The sequence below is a fragment of the Oncorhynchus gorbuscha genome, linkage group LG17, assembly GCF_021184085.1.
Source record: "Oncorhynchus gorbuscha isolate QuinsamMale2020 ecotype Even-year linkage group LG17, OgorEven_v1.0, whole genome shotgun sequence".
In the NCBI taxonomy this organism is placed as follows: domain Eukaryota; kingdom Metazoa; phylum Chordata; class Actinopteri; order Salmoniformes; family Salmonidae; genus Oncorhynchus; species Oncorhynchus gorbuscha.
In genome coordinates this window covers 28,303,838-28,326,848 of record NC_060189.1, presented here as the reverse complement: position 1 = coordinate 28,326,848, position 23,011 = coordinate 28,303,838, and the positions used below count along the sequence as shown (strand labels likewise).

The window sequence follows — 23,011 nt, the reverse complement described above, 5'->3', positions numbered from 1 at the left end:
TGGAGAGGAGGCTGTCGTGCAGTGACAGGCTCTGATGGCTCCTCGCTCCCTGGGAGAGTCAGAGACAGAAGCACAGCGGCTGAGGAGGGACAGGAGGTATTTGGAAAGTGAAGTGGGATCAGAGGAGGAGGGTGTGTTTTGGTTCGGGACGAAAGGAACGGGAGTAACATGGCCGCTCAGTCTGATGGAGGGGGATGGGGAGGAACGGGGGAGGGGGTGTTTGATGGAGACACAGAGGGAGACTGTCAGCCTCTGGAATCTGCAGCCATTCACATCTGTCTCTGTTGCCACTCTGCTGTCTGCTATTGGGGCTGTCGCTCCAAATGCCTGGGAAACCTGCTGGGGGAGGACACTACTGGGTAAGTGTGTGTGTGTAGTATGATAATTGTCTCTGCTATTCTCATGTTTACCCTTTTACCATTATTATTATTATGATCATTCCTATTATAGAGGGATTGGAGGGACCGGAGTTGGCAGGGGTAACGATTTAAGGGAGACTCGCTGCCCCCCAGAGGAGGGCCTGTGGCTGGACTGCCTCTGGCTGATCCTGGCTCTTCTCGTCTTCTTTTGGGATGTGGGAACAGACCTACTTCTCGCTGCGGACTACTACACCAGACAGGACTATCTGTGGTTTGGTCTGACGCTTTTTCTTGTACTGGTGCCGTCGATGGTAGTTCAGATCCTGAGCTTCCGCTGGTTCATCCAGGACTACAGCGGAGAGTGTCTGACAACCTGGCTGGGGACAGTGCACTGCAGCAAGGGAGGAGAGAGAGAAAAGCTGACCAGGCGAGGTCCAGCCAAACAAAGATGGATTTATCCCGGGACAGACCGGGTCAGAGTGGCCTCAGTGTGGCTGTGGCAGATCACCATACACATTCTACAGCTGGGGCAGGTCTGGAGGTAAGGACAGAGCTGGTCACCCTGTTCTCTCCTCCTCTACTGTCCATACAATAGACCACATGTTCACCTCGCCTCACACACACTTTATGTGAGTTTGCCTGCATGCATCTGTGTTTGCAGTTTACCTCCCTTAGATAATATTTTTTATTATTTTATTTTTTTGAACCTTTATTTAACCAGGTAAGCTAGTTGAGCACAAGTTCTCATTTACAACTGCGTCCTGGCCAAGATCAAGCAAAGCAGTGTGACAGAAACAACAACACAGAGTTACACATGGAATAAACAAGCGTACAGTCTATAACACAATAGAAAACAAAGAAAGTCTATATACAGTGTGTGCAAATGGCATGAGGAGGTAAGGCAATAAATAGGCCATAGTAGCAAAGTAATTACAATTTAGCAGATTAACACTGGAGTGATAAATAAGCAGATGATGACGAGCAGATGATGGTGTGTAAGTAGTGATACTGGTGTGCAAAAGAGCAGCAAAGTAAATAAAAACAATATGGGGATGAGGTAGGTAGATTGGGTGGGCTATTTACAGATGCAGCGATCGGTTAGCTGCTCAGATAGCTGATGTTTAAAGTTAGTGAGGGAAATGTAAGTCTCCAGCTTCAGCGATTTATGCAATTCGTTCCAGTCACTGGCAGCAGAGAATTGGAAGGAAAGGCGGCCAAAGGAGGTGTTGGCTTTGGGGATGACCTGTGAGATGTACCTGCTGGAGCACGTGCTACGGGTGGGTGTTGTTATCGTGACCAGTGAGCTGAGATAAGGCAGACCTTACCTAGCATAGACTTATAGATGACAGGTCGCAGAGCATACAGGTCGCAGTGGTGGGTGGTAAAAGGCGCTTTGGTAACAAAACGGATGGCACTGTGATGGCATCCAATTTTCTGAGTAGAGTATTGGAAGCTATTTTGTAGATGACATCGACGAAAGTCGAGGATCGGTAGGTAGTCAGTTATAGTCAGTTTTACTAGGGTAAGAGAAATGCTTATTGAAATTTTAGATTATCATGGATATATCGGTGGTAACCGTGTCGCCTAGCCTCAGTGTAGTGGGCTGCTGGGAGGAGGTGCTCTTGTACTCCATGGACATTACAGTGTCTCAAAAATTTCTGTTTGAAAATGCTAGCCTTTGTTTTCCTGACTGACTGTGTGAATTGGTTCCTGACTTCCCTGAACAGTTGCATATCGCGGGGACTATTCGATGCTGTTGCAGTCCGCCACAGGATGTTTTTGTGCCGGTCAAGGGCAGTCAGGTCTGGAGTGAACCAAAGTCTATATCTGTTCTTAGTTCTACATTTTTTGAAAGGGGCATGGTTTTTTAAGATGGTGAGACGTGAATAGCTTTGCTTTTGTGTGAGTTAAAGTCTAAGATCGAAATAGGGGGTGTTTATGTTTGTCCTATTTCAGTGCATGTACAAGTGGGTAACCTGTAAGTGTGAGGTATGAAATGGAAATTAGTTTTTGCATATCCCAAGTCCCCCTGAGACACCCTTGGAGAGTGAGGTCACGGCCAGGGATCAGCCATTATTGATGGCGACCTTGGGGCAATTGGGGGTTAAGTGCTTTGTTCAAGGACAACGGCAGATTCTTCACCTATTCGTCTCAGGGATTTGAACCAGCGACCTTTTTAGTAACTGGCCCAACACTCTTTACCAGTAGGCTACCTGCCACCCACGCACGACGCGCGCGCACACACACACACACACAAAGCTCTAAAAACAGGCAACACTGAATTACAGTCAGTAGCATTAGCAAGGTTACTCGAACAATACAAATGGCCATATAAGCGACAAAGGGCACATGTGCAGGACATGTACAGAACATGTGCAGAACATGTGCAGAACATGTGCAGAACATGTGCAGAACATGTGCAGAACATGTGCAGAAGCTGCATTGACCTGAATAAAGCTTATTTCCCCACTGTTTGGTAAAACAGTTTAAAACTATTTGGGCTCAATCGATTTTCATCTTCTCTTGCGTTTGTGCTACACCCTGACTGAACACCAATAGTCAAAGCCCCCCCAACCACACACACACACACACACACACACACACACACACACACACACACACACACACACACACACACACACACACACACACACACACACACACACACACACACACACACACACACACACACACACACACACACACACACACACACACACACTCTCACTCCCGCTCTCTTTCAGATTAATCTTTAATGGCCTAGGTGCCTGAGGGAGATGTTGAGTGGGTTTAAGAGCGGGTGTGCATGTGTGTGTGTGTGATGGGGGTTGGGAGGCAGCTCAGTGATTTGTAAATGAGAGTTTTCTGAGGAGCGTTTGGACCGTCCACGTTTGTCTAGTAATGCACTGAGCATTCAAATACATGGTGGGGTGGGGGCTCTGACTGGATGACACCTGTATGACTGTTTGACACACACACCGGGTTGTGTGGTTTCTTGCATGTTTTTATAAAGGCTCACAGTGAAAATAACAACCCTGCTCCTCCCCAGTGGTGTGTGTCTGCATGTGTGCCCATGTGTAACACTTCCCCTAATGGTGTGGCCTTTCCCAAAGAGTGGTGTATGTGTGTGGAATGGTTCAGTCTGATTGAGATAGATCACTGTGAGGTGGAGCGACGGAGTAGAAGGAAGAGAAAGAAGAGCTTGAACACAAATAACAGTAGTGAAGGGGGAGGGGACTGAGGGAGAGAGCGAGAGAGTGAGAGGATGGATAACAACAAACTTTTTATGCAAATTAAACACAAATCAATAAGTTCTCTCTCCCTTCTTCCTCTGTTGTGATGTGGCATTTTTCAGGTTTCTCTGGTGAAATGTGTGTCTGCATGTGTGTGTTTCTAAGTGGCCAGTGAATTATTGATGTCATATGAAATTTGCTCATATGACGCAGCCCAGATGGTTGTATGAGCATGACTACGCACATGCAAACACACAAACACACACACCCACAGCCTGGGGTACTCCGTAATTGACATTATTCATTCAAACAAGTTCTATCTCTCTCTCTCTCTCTCTGGGCCATGATGGCGGTATTACAGAGACCATGATGATTGACGTCTCACCTCCAACTTCTGACCCCCAGGTATATCCGTACGTTGTACCTGGGTATCCAGTCCCACCGTATGAAGGAGCTTAAGGAGGCCCAGAGGAGGTTCTACTGGGCCATGATGTTTGAGTATGCAGACGTCAACATGCTGCGGCTACTGGAGACCTTCCTGGAGTCCGCTCCTCAACTAGTACTACAGCTCTGTATTATGATACAGCAGAACCGGGCTGAGACGCTACAGTGTACGTATACACATACAGTTCACACACAGTACACATTACACACACACACTCACTCTTCAACTAGCATTACCAAGATGAGAATCAATCCCTCTCTCTCTCTAGGTATATCTAGTCTAGGCTCTCTTCTGTCTCTATCCTGGGTGTTGGCTTCGTACCACAAGCTCCTGCGTGACTCCAGGGACGACCAGCGCAGTCTGAGTTACCGCGGTGCCCTTCTGCACCTTCTCTGGCGCCTCTTCACCATCTCCTCCCGCGTTCTCTCTCTCGCCCTCTTCGCCTCCCTCTTCCACCTGTACTTTGGCATCTTTGTGGTGCTCCACTGGTGTGGCATGGCACTGTGGGTGGTGCATGGAGGAACAGACTTCTGTATGTCTCGCTGGGAGGAGGTGCTATTTAACATGGTGGTGGGGATCGTCTACATCTTCTGTTGGTTCAACGTCAAGGAGGGACACACCAGGGGACGCATGGTTGCTTACTACTCTGTGGTACTGGCTGAGAATACACTTCTCACCGGACTGTGGTATGTAGACAGACAGACACACCTATGTGTTTTATCATCTAATACGTGTACCTATCTTAATCAGTGCAGAGACAAATGTGTGTGCGTGCATATCATATCATAGTTGCATGTGTGTGTGTTACAGGTATGTGTATCGTGACCATGCAGACACAGACAACTACGCGGTGCCAGCGTTGTGTGGTGTCTACCTGTCCTTTGCGGGTGGAGTACTGGTGATGCTTCTATACTACGGCCTTCTCCACCCCTCTCACACACACCCCACCCCGGCCTCAACCTGCTGTGACGAGCTGCTGTGGGGTAACCCCCTGCCCCCCTCCGCCACGCCAACCCCAGCCCATCTGGCCACCCTTTCCCACAGTGATGACGTCATCGCAGACAGCTGTCTGCCGGTGTTCCAGGTGCGTTCAGAGCCCCCCACCTCACGCCATTTCGAGGGTCCTCTGATAAAGATTGACATGCCCAGGAAACGTTACCCGGCCTGGGACGCTCACTACGTGGACAGACGGCTGCGAAGAACCATCAACCTACTGCAGTACCTGACACCTGCAGCCGCAGGCATTCGATACAGGGACAGATCTCTGCTCTATGAACTACTGCAGTACGAGTCTTCTCTCTGACACACATATACATATAGATACATTTGAAGTCGGAAGTTTACATATACTTAGGTTGGAGTCTTTAAAACTCGTTTTTCAACCACTCCACAAATTTCTTGTTAAACTATAGTTTTGGCGGTCGGTTAGGACATTACTTTCTGCATGACACAAGTAATTTTTCAAACAATTGTTTACAGACAGATTATTTCACTTATAATTCACTGTATCACAATTCCAGTGGGTCAGAAGTTTACATACACTAAGTTGACTGTGCGTTTAAACACCTTAGAAAATTCCAGAAAATGATGTTATGGCTTCATAAGATTCTGAGAGGCTAATTGACATCATTTGAGTCAATTTGAGGTGTATCTGTGGATTTATTTCAAGGCCTACCTTCAAAATCAGTGCCTCTTTGCTTGACATCATGGGAAAATCAAAAGAAATCAGCCAATACCTCAGAATAAAAATTGTAGACCTCCACAAGTCTGGTTCATCCTTGGGAGCAATTTCCAAACGCCTGAAGGTACCACGTTCATCTGTACAAACAATAGTACACAAGTATAAACACCATGGGACCACGTAGCCGTCATACCGCTCAGGAAGGAGACACGTTCTGTCTCCTAGAGATGAACGTACTTTGGTGCAAAAAGTGCAAATCAATCCCAGAACAACAGCAAAGGACCTTCTGAAGATGCTGGAGGAAGCAGGTACAAAAGTATCTATATCCACAGTAAAACGAGTCCTATATTAACATAACCTGAAAGGCCACTCAGCAAGGAAGAAGCCACGGCTCCAAAACCGCCATAAAAAAGCCAGACTATAGTTTGCAACTGCACATGGGGACAAGGATCATACTTTTTGGAGAAATTTCCTCTGGTCTGATGAAACAAAAATAGAACTGTTTGGCCACAATGACCATCGTTATGTTTGGAGGAAAAAGGGGGAGGCTTGCAAGCCGAAGAACACCAACCCAACCGTGAAGCACAGGGGTGGCAGCATCATGTTTTGGGGGTGCTTTGATGAAGGAGGGACTGGTGCACTTCACAAAATAGAGGAGGAAATGATGTGGATATATTGAAGCAACATCTCAAGACAACAGTCAGGAAGTTAAAGCTTGGTCGAAAATTGGTCTTCCAAATTGACAATGACCCCAAGCATACTTCCAAAGTTGTGGCAAAATGGCTTAAGGACAACAAAGTCAAGGTATTGGAGTGACTCAGTTACACCAGCTCTGTCAGGAGGAAGGTGCCAAAATTCACTCAACATATTGTGGGAAGCTTGTGGAAGGCTACCTGAAACTTTTGACCCAAGTTAAACAATTTAAAGGCAATGTTACCACATACTAATTGAGTGTATGTAAACTTCTGACCCATTGGGAATGTGATGAAAGAAATAAGAGCTGAAATAAATAATTCTCTCTACTATTATTCTGACATTTCACATTCTTAAAATAAAGTGGTGATCCTAACTGACCTAAAACAGGTAATTTTTACTAGGATTAAATGTTAGGAATTGTGAAAACTGAGTTTAAATGTATTTGGCTAAGGTGTTTGTAAACTTCCGACTTCAACTCTATATACATGTGCGCACATGTAGCCGATTTGAAATGGCTAGCTAGTCAGTGGTGCGTGCTTGTAGCGTTCGGTGACATCACCGGCTCTGAGACCTAAACTGAACAGAAATATAAATGCAACATGCAACAATTTTCAAGATCTTACTGAGTTACAGTACATATAAGGGAATCAGTCAACTGAAATAAATTAATTAGGCCCTAATCTATAGATTTTACATGACTGGGAATAAAGATCTGCATCTGTTGTTCACAGATACCTTTAAAAAAAGCTAGAGGCATGGATCAGAAAACCAGTCCGTATTTGGTGTGCCTACCATTTGCCTCATGCAGCGTGACACATCTCCTTCACATAAAGTTGAACGGGCTGTTGATTGTGGCCTGTGGAATGTTGTCCCACTCCTCTTCAATGGCTGTGCGATGTTGCTGGATATTGGTGGGAAATGGAACACGCAGTCGTAGACGTCGATGCAGAGCATCCCAAACATGCTTAACGGGTGACATTATCAGCTTCCAGGAATTGTGTACAGTTCCTTGTGACATTGGGCTGTGCATTATCTTACTGAAACATGAGGTGATGGATTAATGGCACGGCAATGGGCCTCAGGAATTCTTTAAGATATCTCTGAGCATTCAAATTACCATCGATAAAATGCAATTGTGTTCATTGTCCATAGCTTATGCCTGCCCATACCATAACCACACCGCCACCATGGGGCACTCTGTTCATTGAAATCAGCAAACCGCTCACCCTCATGGCGCCATACTGTCTGCCATCTGCCCGGTACAGTTGAAATCAGGATTCACACTTGAAGAGCACACTTCTCCAGCATGCCAGCGGTCATCGAAGGTGAGCATTTGCCCACTGAAGTCTGTTACAATGCCGAACTGCAGTCATGTCAAGACCCTGGTGAGGACAACGAGCACGCAGATGAGCTTCCCTGAGAGGGTTTCTGACATTCTGTGCAGAAATTCTTCGGTTGTGCAAACCCACAGTTTCATCAGCTGTCCGGGTGGCTGGTCTCAGACAATCCCGTAGGTGAAGAAGCCGGATGTGGAGGTCCTAGGCTGGCGTGGTTACACATGGTCTGTGTTGTGTGACAAAACTGCACATTTTAGAGTGGCCTTTTATTGTTCCCAGCACAAGGTGCACCTGTGTAATTATCATGCTATTTAATTAGCTTCTTGATATGCCACACCTGCCAGGTGGATGGATTATCTAACACAACGTGCTGTTAGCTAACACAACATGCGATTGCAACACAGGAGTGATGGTTGCTGATAATGGGCCTCTGTACACCTATGTAGATATTCCATAAAAACTTTGCCATTTCCAGCAACAAAAGTAATTTACAACATTTAGAATGTATTTCGGATCAATTTTATGTTATTTTAATGGACAAAACAATTGCTTTTCTTTCAAAAACAAGGACATTTCTAAGTGACCCCAAAACTTCTGAACGGTAGTGTATATATAAATAGCTGCTTGAAAGCGGTCTTCTAGCTGTGAGTTTATATTCCTAAAATTCCTAAAATGTAGTTGCCTCCCCTTTTGCCCTCCGAACCGCCTCAATTTGTCAGGACTTGGACTCTACAAGGTGTCGAAATGTTCCACAGGGATGCCGGCCCATGTTGACTCCAATGCTTCCCACAGTTGTGTCAAGTTGGCTGGATGTCCTTTGGGTGGTGGATCATCCTTAATACACACACTAAACTGTTGGTTGTGAAAAACACAGCAGTGTTGCAGTTCTTGACACACTCAAACTGATGTGCCTGGCACCTACTACCATACCCCGTTTAAAGGCACTTAAATATTTTGTCTTGCCCATTCACCCTCTGAATGGCACACATACACAATCCATGTCTCAATTGACTCAAGGTTTAAAAGTCCTTCTTTGACCTTTCTCCTCCTCTTCATCTACACTGATTTAAGTGGATTTAACCAGTGACATCAATAAGGGATCATAGCTTTCACCTGGTCAGTATATGTCATGGAAAGAGTTTCTGTACTCAGTGTATATTTCAATGTACAGAGATGTGTGTGTACTATGTGTGTTGTGACTGAGCTGTGAGTTCAGCAGTCTTATGTTTGCTTGTTTGTCTGCTCAGAAGGGTACAACATTACAGAACTTTAAGATAGGAATGTATTGTGTAGAACAGATATGATTGTCTGTCATGTAGTTATGGGATATGTCGTGCTCTTTCTGATAACCTCATATCTGAGGTTGTCATGGTAACAGAGCCCTTTACCTAAATTCACCTGACAATCCCTCCACCAATCAACACTAAACCTTCCACTGATCAACTTCATATGGTGCAAATACAGAATATACATTATGTTAATATGTATGTGAAATTCATTTGTTAACTTAATTTTGGTGCAAATGTGTATGAATATGTATTAACTTATTGGTGGACAAATATATATGAATTTCATATGGTGCAAATATATATTAACTTAATTTATTAAAGCAATAATACACTTGAGGGTATGCTTTTTGAGTCACAAGTGAACTCAGCATTCTACATTTGACTTCTAACCTCTCTCTGTTTTTGTTCTGGGTCTAAGGTAACAGAAGGGTCTCATTTTGTGCCCAAATTCTGAGACGCAATCAGTTCAGAGATGAGGCTGTATTGATGCAGGTTCACATCAAAATCTAGTTTATACAGTACCAGTCAAAACTTTGGACACATCTACTCATTCCAGGGTTGTTCTTTATTTTTACTATTTTCTACATTATAGAATGATAGTGAAGACATCAACATTATTAAATAATACATATGGAATCATGTAGCAACCCAAAACTGTTAAACAAATAAAACAAATATTTTATATTTGACATTCTTCAAAGTAGCCACCCTTTGTCTTGATGACAGATTTGCATACTCTTGATATTCGCCCAACCAGCTTCATGAGTTAGTCACCTGGAATGCATTTCAATTAACAGGTGTGCCTTGTTAAAATGTATTTTGTGAACTATCTTTCCAATGACAGTCCATCAGTCAATCCGGAACATTTCAAGAACTTTTAAAATTTCTTCAAGTGCAGTCGCAAAAACCATGAAGCGCTATGATGAAACTAGCTCTCATGAGGACCGCCACAGGAAAGGAAGACCCAGAATTACCTCTGTTGCAGAGGATAATGCCACGGATCCACCCCCTACTGCTGCTCATTCTGGTACCAGTTCCGGAGGTCGTTACGCACACCTGGTTCCAATTCCTCACTGATTGTATTTGTATAAATTGCCCTTTGTTTGCACATTCGGCTGTTGATTATTGTTCCCATGTCCATTGGTCGTGTGAGTACCTATGCGTTGTCTCAGCTGGTGCTGCATGTTTTGTGTATTGTGTATTTCGGGTCTCATCCCATATCGTCCTACGAGGTTTACCCTTGCTCTTTTGTTTGGGTACATCCCAGTGTTTTCTATACGTGTTTGTTTTGGGTTTATTAAAAACCCAGATGTATTCCTTCCCTGCATGTCTCCAAATCCTTTATAACAGCGAGAATAATCGACCCAACATATGGAGACAGCAGGGGAGGCCGAGCTTGCGACCATTGTAGGGACAGTACAGCACCACGAGGACTGTCTCTCCAGACTTGGGGTCGCCATGGACAGTGTGCTGGCAACCATCCTGCTCTTGGCGTCGATCCGCAGAATACCCCTGTCCCTCCCGGAGCGCTTTGACGGTGCGCCAGCAAGATGCAAGGGGTTCCTTCTACAATACAACCTGTACCTCGCTCTCTACGCCAAGGATGTTTCCGGAAGAGACAGATGTTTCCGGAAGAGACATGGTTGCCACCGCCATCTCGGCACTGACCGGGCGGGCTCTGGACTGGAGTGCCGCGGTCTGGGAGACTGGCGGACCCGAGGTTGAGTCCTACGAGCGCTTCACCCTTCTCTTCTGCTCGGTGTTTGATCATCCAGTGGAGGGCCGAGTGGGAGGTGAGCGTCTACTCCGACTACGCCAGGGAGCTAGGACCGCCTCGGAGTTCGCCCTGGAGTTCCGGACCATCGCGGCTTCCACCGGATGGAATGAGTTGGCTCTGGTACCGTTTTCCGCAGCGGACTGGGGGAGGAGGTACAGCTGGAGTTAGACTGCCGTGATGACAACCTGTCACTCGACCAGCTCATCCGCATGAGGATCCGGTTGGACAACCTCCTGTAGTCCCAAAGTAAACCTGCGAGGAATCCGGAGCCCATGGCTACACCTGCTCCGTGGTGGGCTCGGCTCGGCAGAGCATAGGGGAAGGAGGAATCTGGGCTTCTGCTTCTATTGTGAGGAAAGGGGTCATTTCTCCCCGACCTGCTTTTTATTCACTAGGAGGCAAGGAGCTGACAAGCCAAGGACTTCTCCTGCGCTAACCCGGGTAGGAGGCAAGGTCTCCTCTCCTTGTCTGTCAAATCAACCAGTGTGTTTTCCTGTTAAATTCCCTGAGTACTCTCACCCTTCACTCCCGTTAGCGCTGATTGATTCCGGAACTGCCAGGATTTTTAAAGATAGCGCACTAGCCACAGCATTACGCATCCCTTTGGTTCCCCTACAGTCACCCATTCTGGTTCGATCCCTGGATAATCGTCCAATAAGGACAGGGCTCATACATCACATTACTGTTCCTGTTTCTTTGCTGACCCAGGACACTCATTCAGAACAGATCACCTTCTTGATTATAGACTGGTTGAGTTTGCATCCAGTTATTTCCTGGTCCGATAGGAGACTGCTGGGTTGGTCGCAGGAGTGTCAGGGGAGGTGTCTTGTGGTGCCTGTCAACACCGCTACGGTGGAAAGTCCGGACTGTGTTCCTCAAGTGGATTTACCGGAGGAGTACCAAGATCTGCACCACGTTTTTTCTAAGACCCAGGCTAAACGCCTGTCTCCCCATCGCCCCTGGAATGGTGCCATTGACCTGTTGTCTGATGCAGCCCTCCCAAGAGGACATCCCCTCTCCTATGCGAAGGCCAAGGCCATGGAGACCTACTGTATATATATGACAAAAATATAAACGCAACATGCAACAATTTCAAAGATTTTACTGAATTACAGTTCATATAAGGAAATCAGTCAATTGAAATAAATGAAGTAGGCCCTAATCTATGGATTTCACATGACTGTGCAGGGGCGCAGCCATGGGTTGGCCTGGGAAGGCATGGTCCCACCCACTTGGGAACAAGGCCCACCCACCGGGGAGCCAGGCCCAGCCAATCAGAATTAGTTTTTCCCCACAAAAGAGTTTTATTACAGACAGAAATACTCTTCCATTTAATCAGCTGTCCGTGTGGCTGGTCTCAAACGATCCCACTGGTGAAGAAACTAGATGTGAAAGGTCCTGGGCTGGCGTGGTTACTCGTGGTCTGCGGTTGTGAGGCCGCTTGAAAGTACTGCCAAATTCTCTAAAACGGCGTTGGAGGCAGCTTATGATAGAGAAATTAACATGCAGGAACATGCAGGACTGTCCAATTGAATTCTCTGGCAACAGTTCTGGTGGACATTCCTGCAGTCAACTTGCCAATTGCACGCTCCCGCAAAACTTGAGACATCTAACGTTGTGTTGTGTGACACAAATGCATATTTTAGTGGCCTTTTATTGTCCCCAGCACTCATGAAACATGGGACCAACATTTTACATGTTGCATTTATATTTTTGTTCAGTATTTATATAACATTTTTTAAAAGTCAGTCAGTGAGTCATTTCTAACTGGTGGTCAGGACATTAGTCTGTCAGGCTGCCCTGGAGTCAGCTCTTATAAGCACAGAGCAGGTTAAAGGTACACTCTGCTATATGACATCATCATATAGGTCAACTTCCTGCTTACAGAAATCAACCGTAAAATGTATTTCTGCAAAGACTGCCACTATCACTCTGTCTAATGGGGACATGTCTCAAGGGAAGGTACACATTGAGAAGCAACAAGAGTGACAGATTTGGAAATCACACCTCTGTGTATGATGACGTCATATTGATGAGTCTACCTTTTACCAAACTTAACATTGTTGTATTGTACAGGGGTGACATAAAACGTATGGCATGAAAAGTCAGAATTTCATTTGAACTCACAGGACTCACTAGAAACTTTTTATATTTTAATCTAAAAGTATTTGTTTTGCTTGTAAATATCTTTAAGGTACTCTCGTTGCCCCTATCTCTTTTGGTTCTAACTACATACTGCTGATTTATGTTTTTCCGTCATTTAGAATATCCAAACTGAATGAGAATGATGAACAGTGTTTTGTAGGACTGTGATGTTGTTGTCCTGGATCTGCTGTATGTGGGTTTGTTCAGGAGGGTTCAAAGTTTAGCTGGCTAACTTATTGATCTTGCTTGGTGGCATACCCCTCTGATGCTAATGTTGGGAGATTGTCACACTAAACTTGATGTTGTTGTGGGATGGGTTATTGCTGTTACATTACCTCCTGAAAAGACTATTAACCTGTGACAATTCTGACATACTATGATATACTAGTAGTTCCTATCTATAGTGATATTGGTAATAAGACATAAGAAAAAACATATTTTAAAACATAGTTCAATCTGAACAATACACAAATGTTACATGAGTCCATATCTACTAACATTTTGTATCTTTCATTTTAATACATTATGTTGTGAGTGAATTGAAGATTTTCCAAAATGTGTGTAGTTCTTTTATTTTGTTGGTTTCCTGGGGCCTCATTTATCTAAAGGTGCGTGTGCACAAAAAAAAGACTCAACTTTGCGTGCGCCAGTTTTTCAGCAAATGTTGGCATTTATCCATTTTGAACTTGACAGGAAAATGTGCATATCTCCACGCAAATCTTAGAAATGGCATATGCACAACTGTCACGCCCTGGTCGAAGTATGTATGTTTGTCTTCATTTATTTGGTCAGGCCAGGGTGTGACATGGGTTATTGTGGTGCATTTTTGTCATGGGGTGTTTTATGGGGTGTCTAGCCTGAGGCGGTTCTCAGAGTCAGGTGATTTTCGTTGTCTCTGATTGGGAACCATATTTAGGCAGCCATATTCTTTGAGTATGTCGTGGGTGATTGTTCCTGTCTCTGTGTTAGTGTTCACCAGATAGGCTGTATAGGTTTTCACATTCCGTTTGTGGTTTTTGTATTTGTTTGTGTTTTTCTTCATTAAATATGTATCGAATTAACCATGCTGCATTTTGGTCCGACTCTCCTTCGGCGGAAGAAAACCGTAACAACAACTTCTAGTGGTTGATCAACTGTATTGAAAGCAAATATTGTTATTTTTGGGGAAATGTAGGAGTTTGACACACAGGAATTATAATAATGGTAGGCTAATAAAATCATTAAAACGTAGGACAAATGAAAACCAGACGCCTTTGCCGTTGGTAGGAACATCTCATAGGGCATGTTGCCTAATATATTTATTTTACTTTTATTATATAGACCTAAATCATAATCATATTGCAGAGCATTTTTCTATTTTTCTGACATAACTGGTGTATTACCTCTACACAACAGATATTAGGCCACCAGTTATCCATTGCTCATTCAATAACAAACAAAACCATGCCCGAAAGGAAAAAGACCAGTAGCCTATGACAGTAACAGCAGATGGAAACCCAATTAACTTGTATTTTTTTTATTAGGTGCATGGGAACTATTTGTATGTGCTCTACTTCATCACGCATATCCTTTAATCAGCAATACGTCCGTTTGATAACATCTCTGGTGGGAAAATGTATATATTGTTTTATGCAGATTTTACAATATTTGCATGAAAATCTGCCACCTACCGGATGGAAACCTAGCTACACACACACACACACACCCCTGTCAATTATATTAATCAATTGTAATGATTAAGCATACCGTTGAAGTCAGAAGTTTACAAACACCTTAGCCAAATACATTTAAACTGTTTTTCACAATTCCTGACATTTAATCAGAGTGGAAATTCCCTGTCTTAGGTCAGTTAGGATCACCACTTGATTTTAACAAATGTGAAATGCCAGAATAATAGTAGCGAGTGATTTATTTCAGCTTTTGTTTCTTTCATCACATTCCCAGTGGGTCAGAAGTTTACATACACTCAATTAGTATTTGGTAGCATTGCCTTTAAATTGTTTATCTTCGTCATGATTTTCCTTCCTCGTGTTGCATTCTATTTTGTGAAGTGCACCAGTCCCTCCTGCAGCAAAGCACCCCCACAACATGATGCTGTCACCCCCGTGCTTCACGGTTGGGGTGGTGTTCTTTGGCTTGCAAGCACCCCCTTTTTCCTCCAAATGTAACGATGGTCATTATGGCCAAACAGTTCTATTTTTGTTTCATCAGACCAGAGGACATTTCTCCAAAAAGTATGATCTTTGTCCCCATGTGCAGTTGCAAACCATAGTCTGGCTTTTTTATGGCAGTTTGAGTTTTTTCTGAGGTCTTGGCTGATTTCATTTGATTTTCCCATGATGTCAAGCAGAGGCGCTGAGTTTGAAGGTAGGCCTTGAAACACATCCACAGGTACACCTCCAATTGCCTCAAATGATGTCAATTAGCCTATCAGAAGCTTCTAAAGCCATGACTTCATTTTCTGGAATTTTCCAAGCTGCACAGTCAATTTAGTGTATGTAAACTTCTGACCCACTGGAATTGTGATACAGTGAATAAGTGAAATAATCTGTCTGTTAAATTGTTGGAAAAAATGACTTGTCATGCACAAAGTAGATGGCAAGTCCTAACCGACTTGCCAAAACTATAGTTTGTTAACAAGAAATTTGTGGAGTGGTTGAAAAACGCATTTTAATGACTCCAACTTATGTGCATGTAAAATTCCAACTTCAGCTGTAGGTAGGGGGAAGCGATAGGGGGTGGAGTCTAATCATTTTGAAGAATGATACAATGTGTACACTTTATACTTTTATTTGTCCTTCAATGACAATATGAGCAGAAACACACAGAGGACCAATTCAGTAAACACCTGGAGGTGGGACATCAACTGGTTCGCATAGTAATAACACAGTAACAGCACAGTAATCATAGTACTGCAAACATAGTAACTATGGTATAGTACCCACAGTAACAGCACAGTAATCATAGTACTGCAAACATAGTAACTATGGTATAGTACCCACAGTAACAGCACAGTAATCATAGTAACTATGGTATAGTACCCACAGTAACAGCAGATCTTTGACTTCTCTACACAACTACAAGCATTTAATAATGGAAGATCTGAGCTATCTGGAAACAAACCACACAAAAGATAAAAAGATTTTAAAGAATAATAAAAAGACATTGACACCCTTTCTCAGCCGACACACACACGCGCACACACACACACAGTAGCTTGAAGAGAATCAAACAAACACAAAACAAAGACTTATTTTTAGATAAAGGACCTGGGGCTTCATTTATAACTGCTGCGTAAATGTATAACAAAATATCTGCGTGCGCTATTTCTGAAAACTAATACCTAAGTCTAAAAAGAGAGATTTATAAACTTGGCGCACACCATACATACACATATGTCCAGTTCTAAATCCTAAAACTGTGCGTGTGTGAACGAGCATTATAGCGGCACCAGTCACCATTTATGGTGACAATAACACCTTTTATTTCCTGTATAATTTGGAACTATTGAAATTAGGCCACGACAGTTTCTAAAAAATAAATAAAAAGGGTAATGGTTAATTTGATCACATTTCTGTAGAGGTGTGGGCAGAACGTTTTGATATTTTGCAGTGACTTTTTCTAAATAAACATGCTTGCTGCATAAAGGGAGTGCTATACACTGTGTTCTGCAAGATTGATTGTTTATTTGAAACAATTTAAAAGTAAATGCTACAGCAAAACCGAATTGTTCAATATTTTGTTTTTCAATAGACTGTTTATTTCCTGCCTTGGTAGGTATAGGCTCTGAGATTAATTATTCTATGATGCTGCACTCCGCGCTCCTATAGAACAGCAATACTGTAGCCTACTGTCAAAAATGTTACATAAGCTACCGGTCTATTTACAGTGATGGCAGAATGTTTTAATAATTTGCAGTAACTTATGTTGTATTTGGCAAAGGACTGACAGTGTATGGAAAAAAGGCAAATTGTTGTGGACCTGTCAGCATAACGTTTGAATTCAACATGTTTTGCATAGACTTTTCCCTCAAACAAAATATGCTGGACTGCCCGCAAATTCTGAAACGTTGTCTAGGCTACAAAAAAATAACAGTAATCTAGGCTACTGCAATCATTAATAAAATAATAAGGAAATAGATTCCTAGGTCTAATTTTTTTACATTCCAAAAATTAAAAAATTGTGAGAAAAGCCTAAATCTGACAGCAAATGGCTCCTGGCAGCCTACATTCAGTACATGCCTGCTTGCAATAGAAAACTTTAACCACTAGATATTGAGCATATGCATGGTCTAAAGTCTGTGGGGAGCTAAGCACATTCTCAAGTCAAGTTCAGTTTATATAAATGCCAACTTTTTCATGAAAACTGGAACATGCATGTTTTGGGGTATTCTTTGTACTTACGCAACGTTTATAAATGCGGCCCCTGAACATGAATCTAACAGCATAACAGGTCTCCTTAACACTACAGGAGGCCATATAGTGCCAGTGCTATAGCTTAGCTCAGAAAACACACATTACTAAATAAAATCAAATTAAGTGACTAACAGAAACATAGCATCAGTCCGGTTTTTGACTCCACTCCCTGGCTCAGTAGTATACAGAATCTCATAAAACCCTTAATAAAACCTATATAACAACCTTACAGCATGACTGCTGTTCAATATACTACTGCAATATAGCAGTACTCTTATGAACTATACTCTTCAATATTCAGATTTACCTCCCTTTACTAGAATCTCTTAAACATAATGATGAATACTTCTTTATGATTGTCTGCAAATCCTTTTTTACATATATAACATGTTATCATTATAGGTGGCTTCTTTGTATAGACATATTCAAGTAACCCCAGTTTGTTTCTACCAACTGACTGTTCTCTTTGGTGTCTTATTTCTTTATTTTTAACTATTTGTGGTTTAATATTTGTTTATTTATAGTTAATGCATTTATTTGAAAATGGCATAAGTATGGTACCACAGAGAAAGAGGAGTGTGTGAATCTGAAATCTGACAACTGCTCTGTTTAGTCTCATAACAGAGTATGGCTGTGTCTGAAATTAGACACATTTCCCTATTTAGTGCAAAACGTTTGACCAGAGTACCGATTGGTTGTTGGGAGCGAGGTGGTGAGGACCTCTGGTTGGATGTGATATGACGTTCTGATCTGTGATTGGTCAGTCTAGTCAAGCTGGGAGTTGATTACTCTAGTCCAGCAAAGGGTCATCATCATCATCGTCCTGTATAGAGAGGCGTTGGAAGGGACGAGAGGATGACTGACTCCGTGGCCTCCACAACTTGAAGAGTCCTGACAGAGAGAGAGAGATCAACTCAAAGTTTATTCGTCACATATAAAGAGGATACAGAGGTGTAAACGGTATAGTGAAATGCTTACTTGCAAGCTCTCCTCAACAGTGCAGTACACATTTCAATAATAAAAAGTCAAATATTAAAGTCAATTAAAAAAATATAAAAGTAGTATATAGAAAAAGAGAGCGAGAAAGGAAAGTCGCTTTGGATAAAAGCGTCTGCTAAATGGCATATATTATTATTATTATTATTATTATTATAAAGGAGCACCCTTCTCTCTCTCTTTTGACTATTACAAAAACTACATAGTTCACTTACAACATGATGATATTGCAACGTATATATTACAAGCAATACCGCAGACTAACCAGTGAGTGTGGTGAGAACCAGAAGTACCCCCACCACCAGTCCCACCACCAGGGGGATGTCGACACAGTCCTCCCCAGCCAGGAAGCAGCGTGCCTGGGACAGAGATCCGTTGTTTGGTGCTGGTGGAACCCCAAGCAGCTGACACATTATTGGGTAGACATCAACACTCTGTAACAGCGGGAGACGGTAACCAGGAAGGAAGCCTGGGCCCACTGCCGCCAGGAAGGGGTGCATGCTGGGTAGAGTGTTGTCATAGCCGTGGTCTCCCACTAGAGTGCACACAGAGACAGACGGTTAGTTAGAGAGAGAGAGAGATATATATATGTGTGTGTTTGGGTCATGTGTGAAAGCCTTACGACGTGGTAGCCCTCCCCTCTGTACGATAGTCCATCCCTCGTCAGCGACTAATATGATTGGTTGAATCCTGTCATTGTTCCTGTAGTGCAGCTTATCAGGAATGTCTTTCTTCAGGTACGCAGTCATGTGGGTATGGCAACCACTCAGTAGGGAAAACACAGCCTTGGGGTCTGACACACACACACATACACATTAACCAACCTCTCCTTTAACCAGTCAAACTTTTCACTCATAGCAAATGTGTGCGTTTGTGTGTATACACCTCTGTTGGGTATGATAGCAGCGATAGGGGTTAGGTCTACTACTGAGTAGTTGTCAGGGTGCAGACAGTCATCCAGCCTGATGATGCGATCAGTGGAACACTGGGCCATTCCATGGTCACTGGTGATGATGACATTGACATGCCCCCACAACCCTGCACGCATCAGCTCTGACATCAGCAGACCCACATTGTCATCTACCTGTTAACACACGTCACACAGTTCAAAATCAGTAGAACTGAGCACAATATAATGCAATGTAATATTGTGTGACACACACGTACAGTACCTCTTTCAGAGCCTGTCCTATGTGGGTGGTGTTGTCTGGTCCATACATGTGACCTGTCCTGTCTGGCTCCTCCCAATACAGAGCTGCAAACGATACTGGCCCCTCCTCTTTACCCTGGCCCTGGAGAGAGGAATGGAGAACAAATGAAGATGTCTTACTCAGGTAGTTTACCATTGAAAAAAGAATTGTCACACTTCCCGTCTGCTTAAGGGGTTGCTCTCCCATAGACACCAATGCAATAGCAGTTGGGACTGGTCTGCTAAGTTCATTGACTGTATATGAACCATAAAAGATTAGAGAGTGGGATGTCTCACTTCCATCTCTGGAAGCACTACTCAGTGAAAACAATAACTGGGATTATGGGTCAGAAGTTACATACCCCAGTCAGCCAGTCAGTGACATTGGCCAGGCGTTGACTAAAGGTCACGGAGGGGTTGTAGGGCATGAAGTGAGTCGCTGTTCTGTTCCTGATCGGCAAGTCTGACCCCGGCCACATGGCCACACCCGTCTTGTACCCACAATCCAGTGCAGTGACCCAGAGGGGTTCAGCTTCATTCCACCAGAAAGGGTCAGTGTCATTGAAGATAGTGAAGTGCTTATGAGTCACGTGGTCATACATATTGCTAGCTATGACACCATGAGACTCTGCATACAGACCTGTCACCTGGAAGGCATAGAGGTAAGAGGTTAGCATTTAGGGGTCATACAAACTGCTATCGAATTCCCATACTACTTATTTAGTAGGCTTTTTGGGTATTCAACTTCTGACCATCCCCTCGATAACTCACAAGGGGTTATAGGTCAGGGGTGAAAGGTTATATATTACCAGGCTGTAGTGGTTAGGAAAGGTCTTGGTGATGAAGACATTAGTAAGTTGTTCCACCAGGACTCCCTGCGAATACAGCAGCTTTAGGTTGGGTAGAGTGAACCTTTGAAGGTAGTCAGCTCTGAAACCATCAAACGACACGAGCAGCACCGGAATGGGGGCCGCAACACCCGCGTCACATCTTTTTCCACTTCTTGTCTGCCCCACTGAAGCAGCCAATGAAGCGAACGTAAAGAGGAAGTACAGCAGGACTAACATCCTGAGAGAGAAATAGACCAAATTAGTGTTGTGGAGTAGACACTTTAAAGCATAGGAGGTTGGTGGCACCTTAATTGGGGAGAACAGGCTCGTGTTAATGACTGGAGTGGATTATGTGGAATGGTATCAAACACATGGTTTCCAGGTGTTTGATGCCATTCCATTTGTGCCATTCTGCACCATTATTATGACCCTCCTTTGCTTTAGTCAATAAAGCCTTTATATGTCAGTGTTCAAGGTGATGTACGAAAGAAGACTAAAGCAGACGGAGGCCGATGATTGCAGTGGGGGTGGGTGCATCTGCTTCAACCAAAAAAAGTCTACGGAAACTTACCAAAAGACCAAATTAGGTTTGTGGCGTAGACACCAATAAAACCTTGTTATACATGCATTCCAAGCTTAAACTTTCTATAAAAAGCTCCCTCTCTCCCTTAGGGAGACGCTTCCCATTCCAAATGTAATTTTCTAGTTTGTGTTTCCATTAGATGAAGTTAACCATCTTTTTGAGGAGAACAGAGAGGGCTCTGATCTTTTACACTTCTGTGAAATTTGACTAATATACTGAATTAACGCTGATGTGATCTGGCACAGGCTCACCCGACACACACAGGCTCACCCGACACACACAGGCTCACCCGACACACACAGGCTCACCCGACACACACAGGCTCACCCGACACACACAGGCTCACCCGACACACACAGGCTCACCCGACACACACAGGCTCACCCGACACACACAGGCTCACCCGACACACACAGGCTCACCCGACACACACAGGCTCACCCGACACACACAGGACTCACCCGACACACACAGACTCACCCGCTCACCCGACACACACAGGCTCACCCGACACACACAGGCTCACCCGACACACACAGGCTCACCCGACACACACCTGTGTTGATTGTCAAACAAGTCCCAGTGAAACTCACCACCTGTATGCAAAGTGTGCAGACTAGTGTTTAACATGGACATCATATGACAACCTTGGGACCAAGATAATGGACCTAGCTAGCTATCAGGAAGTCCTGTGCTGTCCCGGTATGACATGACACACTATAGTTTGCAAGCTAACTAGGTTTTTTGACACCACCCCGTCCACATCACATATCCCTGACAAGACAGTTGATTAGCTCTCTTGCTGTGTAACGTTAGTTATCTAAGCGTTGACGACTTGTACTCCAAGCTAAAAGTAAGCTAGCTAACTAGCTACCTCTGCCAGGTAGCCGACATTGAATATTTACTAACGTCGTTACCCAGCCGGCTCAACGATTGCCCAATATCGTCATACGAACCTTGTTTGTCAACAATTCTACGTACCTGACAGCTTTCTCATTAGATTGTCGTTCTATGGAGGTGCTCAGTCTACGTTCCTCCAAAAGCAAAGTTTTGGTTTTATATATACCCGCTTTCACTTCCTTAACTAGCTGTTGTCATTTCAATTTCACAATGGGCGCATTCGATTATGCTGAGCCGCGGGGCAACGGAAATATGCCCGCCATGTCATTGGGTGAAAGCGGGGAGGGGGGCACGCCCCTCTCAAAATCGAACAAGGATCTGCGCCGCTCCGTCATTTTGTCAACAAGGTAGCATGGTGCATCGTGCAGAAACATATATCTCTTTTCCATAAAATAAATGTTTGACATTTCTAACTACCTTTCATTGCGAAGGCAGATACATCGTTTTTATCAAAAGCAAATCCCTTTTGCATGGGAAAACACAGAAGCCTACTAATTACTACTACGTGCTTAATTACCTCACCTTCGTTTTGAGCCGACTTGTCCATGGGCTTTGAACCGGGAACCTGCCCGGGAGGCAGCCCAGTTCCAAATCGAATGCATCAACTTTCAGCCGACGCAAAACACGCCTAATGACAATAATCGTAAAATGTACTCAAAATAGAGGCGTTCCGTTGACAAGCACCTCAGTCAACCAATCGTCATTTAGAAAATGTTGACAGCAGTTTCATACCCGCAACAGATGCTTCCTGATTGGTCCAGTGGACAGAGGGCTGATCAACAAGTCTCCTCTCCTCTCTTCCTCTTCCCCGGAGAATGTAATTAGCATAATCCTAAAATTCTCTCTCCTCGCCTCCTTCTTTTGAGATGGAGGCAAAGAAAGAGGGCGCGAGGAGAATTACAATTGAGTTTTCCCCACTATTTCTCCTCTCACTTATTCTCTCTTCCTCTCCTCTCTTCCTTTCCTCCCCTTGCAAAAATGTACCATGGTGATACTATGGTACTTTCATTCATACCATGCTGCTACTATGGTACTTTCTCTTATACCATGGTATAAGAGCTGAATCATGGAAATGTACCATGGTCTTAGCTTTGATGTATGAAGAATGATAAATGGTACCAGAAATTATCATCTTT

The 23,011-nt window shown here is 43.8% G+C and overlaps 2 protein-coding genes across 3 annotated transcripts; one reads left to right on the top strand and one right to left on the bottom strand.

The window, feature by feature from the left end:
• Nucleotides 1–168: 168 nt before the first annotated feature.
• On the top strand, nt 169–5,340 carry LOC124001397 (XK-related protein 6-like). Its single transcript, XM_046308143.1, has 5 exons — nt 169–359; nt 451–900; nt 3,998–4,203; nt 4,306–4,723; nt 4,848–5,340. Exons 1-5 carry the CDS (start codon nt 169–171, stop codon nt 5,338–5,340), a joined length of 1,758 nt encoding a protein of 585 aa, XP_046164099.1.
• A 10,396-nt stretch (nt 5,341–15,736) lies between these two features.
• Nucleotides 15,737–22,538, bottom strand: enpp4 (ectonucleotide pyrophosphatase/phosphodiesterase 4). Of its 2 annotated transcripts, none has more exons than XM_046307757.1 (8): nt 22,398–22,538; nt 20,372–20,630; nt 19,925–20,209; nt 19,546–19,665; nt 19,259–19,457; nt 18,996–19,166; nt 18,639–18,908; nt 15,737–18,268 (listed from the first exon to the last, which is right to left on the bottom strand). In XM_046307757.1, exons 1-8 carry the CDS (start codon nt 22,475–22,477, stop codon nt 18,168–18,170), a joined length of 1,485 nt encoding a protein of 494 aa, XP_046163713.1. In that variant the 5' UTR covers nt 22,478–22,538; the 3' UTR covers nt 15,737–18,167. The 2 variants fall into 2 exon arrangements, with proteins under 2 accessions (XP_046163713.1, XP_046163714.1); XM_046307758.1 differs by lacking the exon at nt 22,398–22,538 and adding an exon at nt 21,957–22,111.
• Between the last annotated feature and the right edge of the window lie 473 nt (nt 22,539–23,011).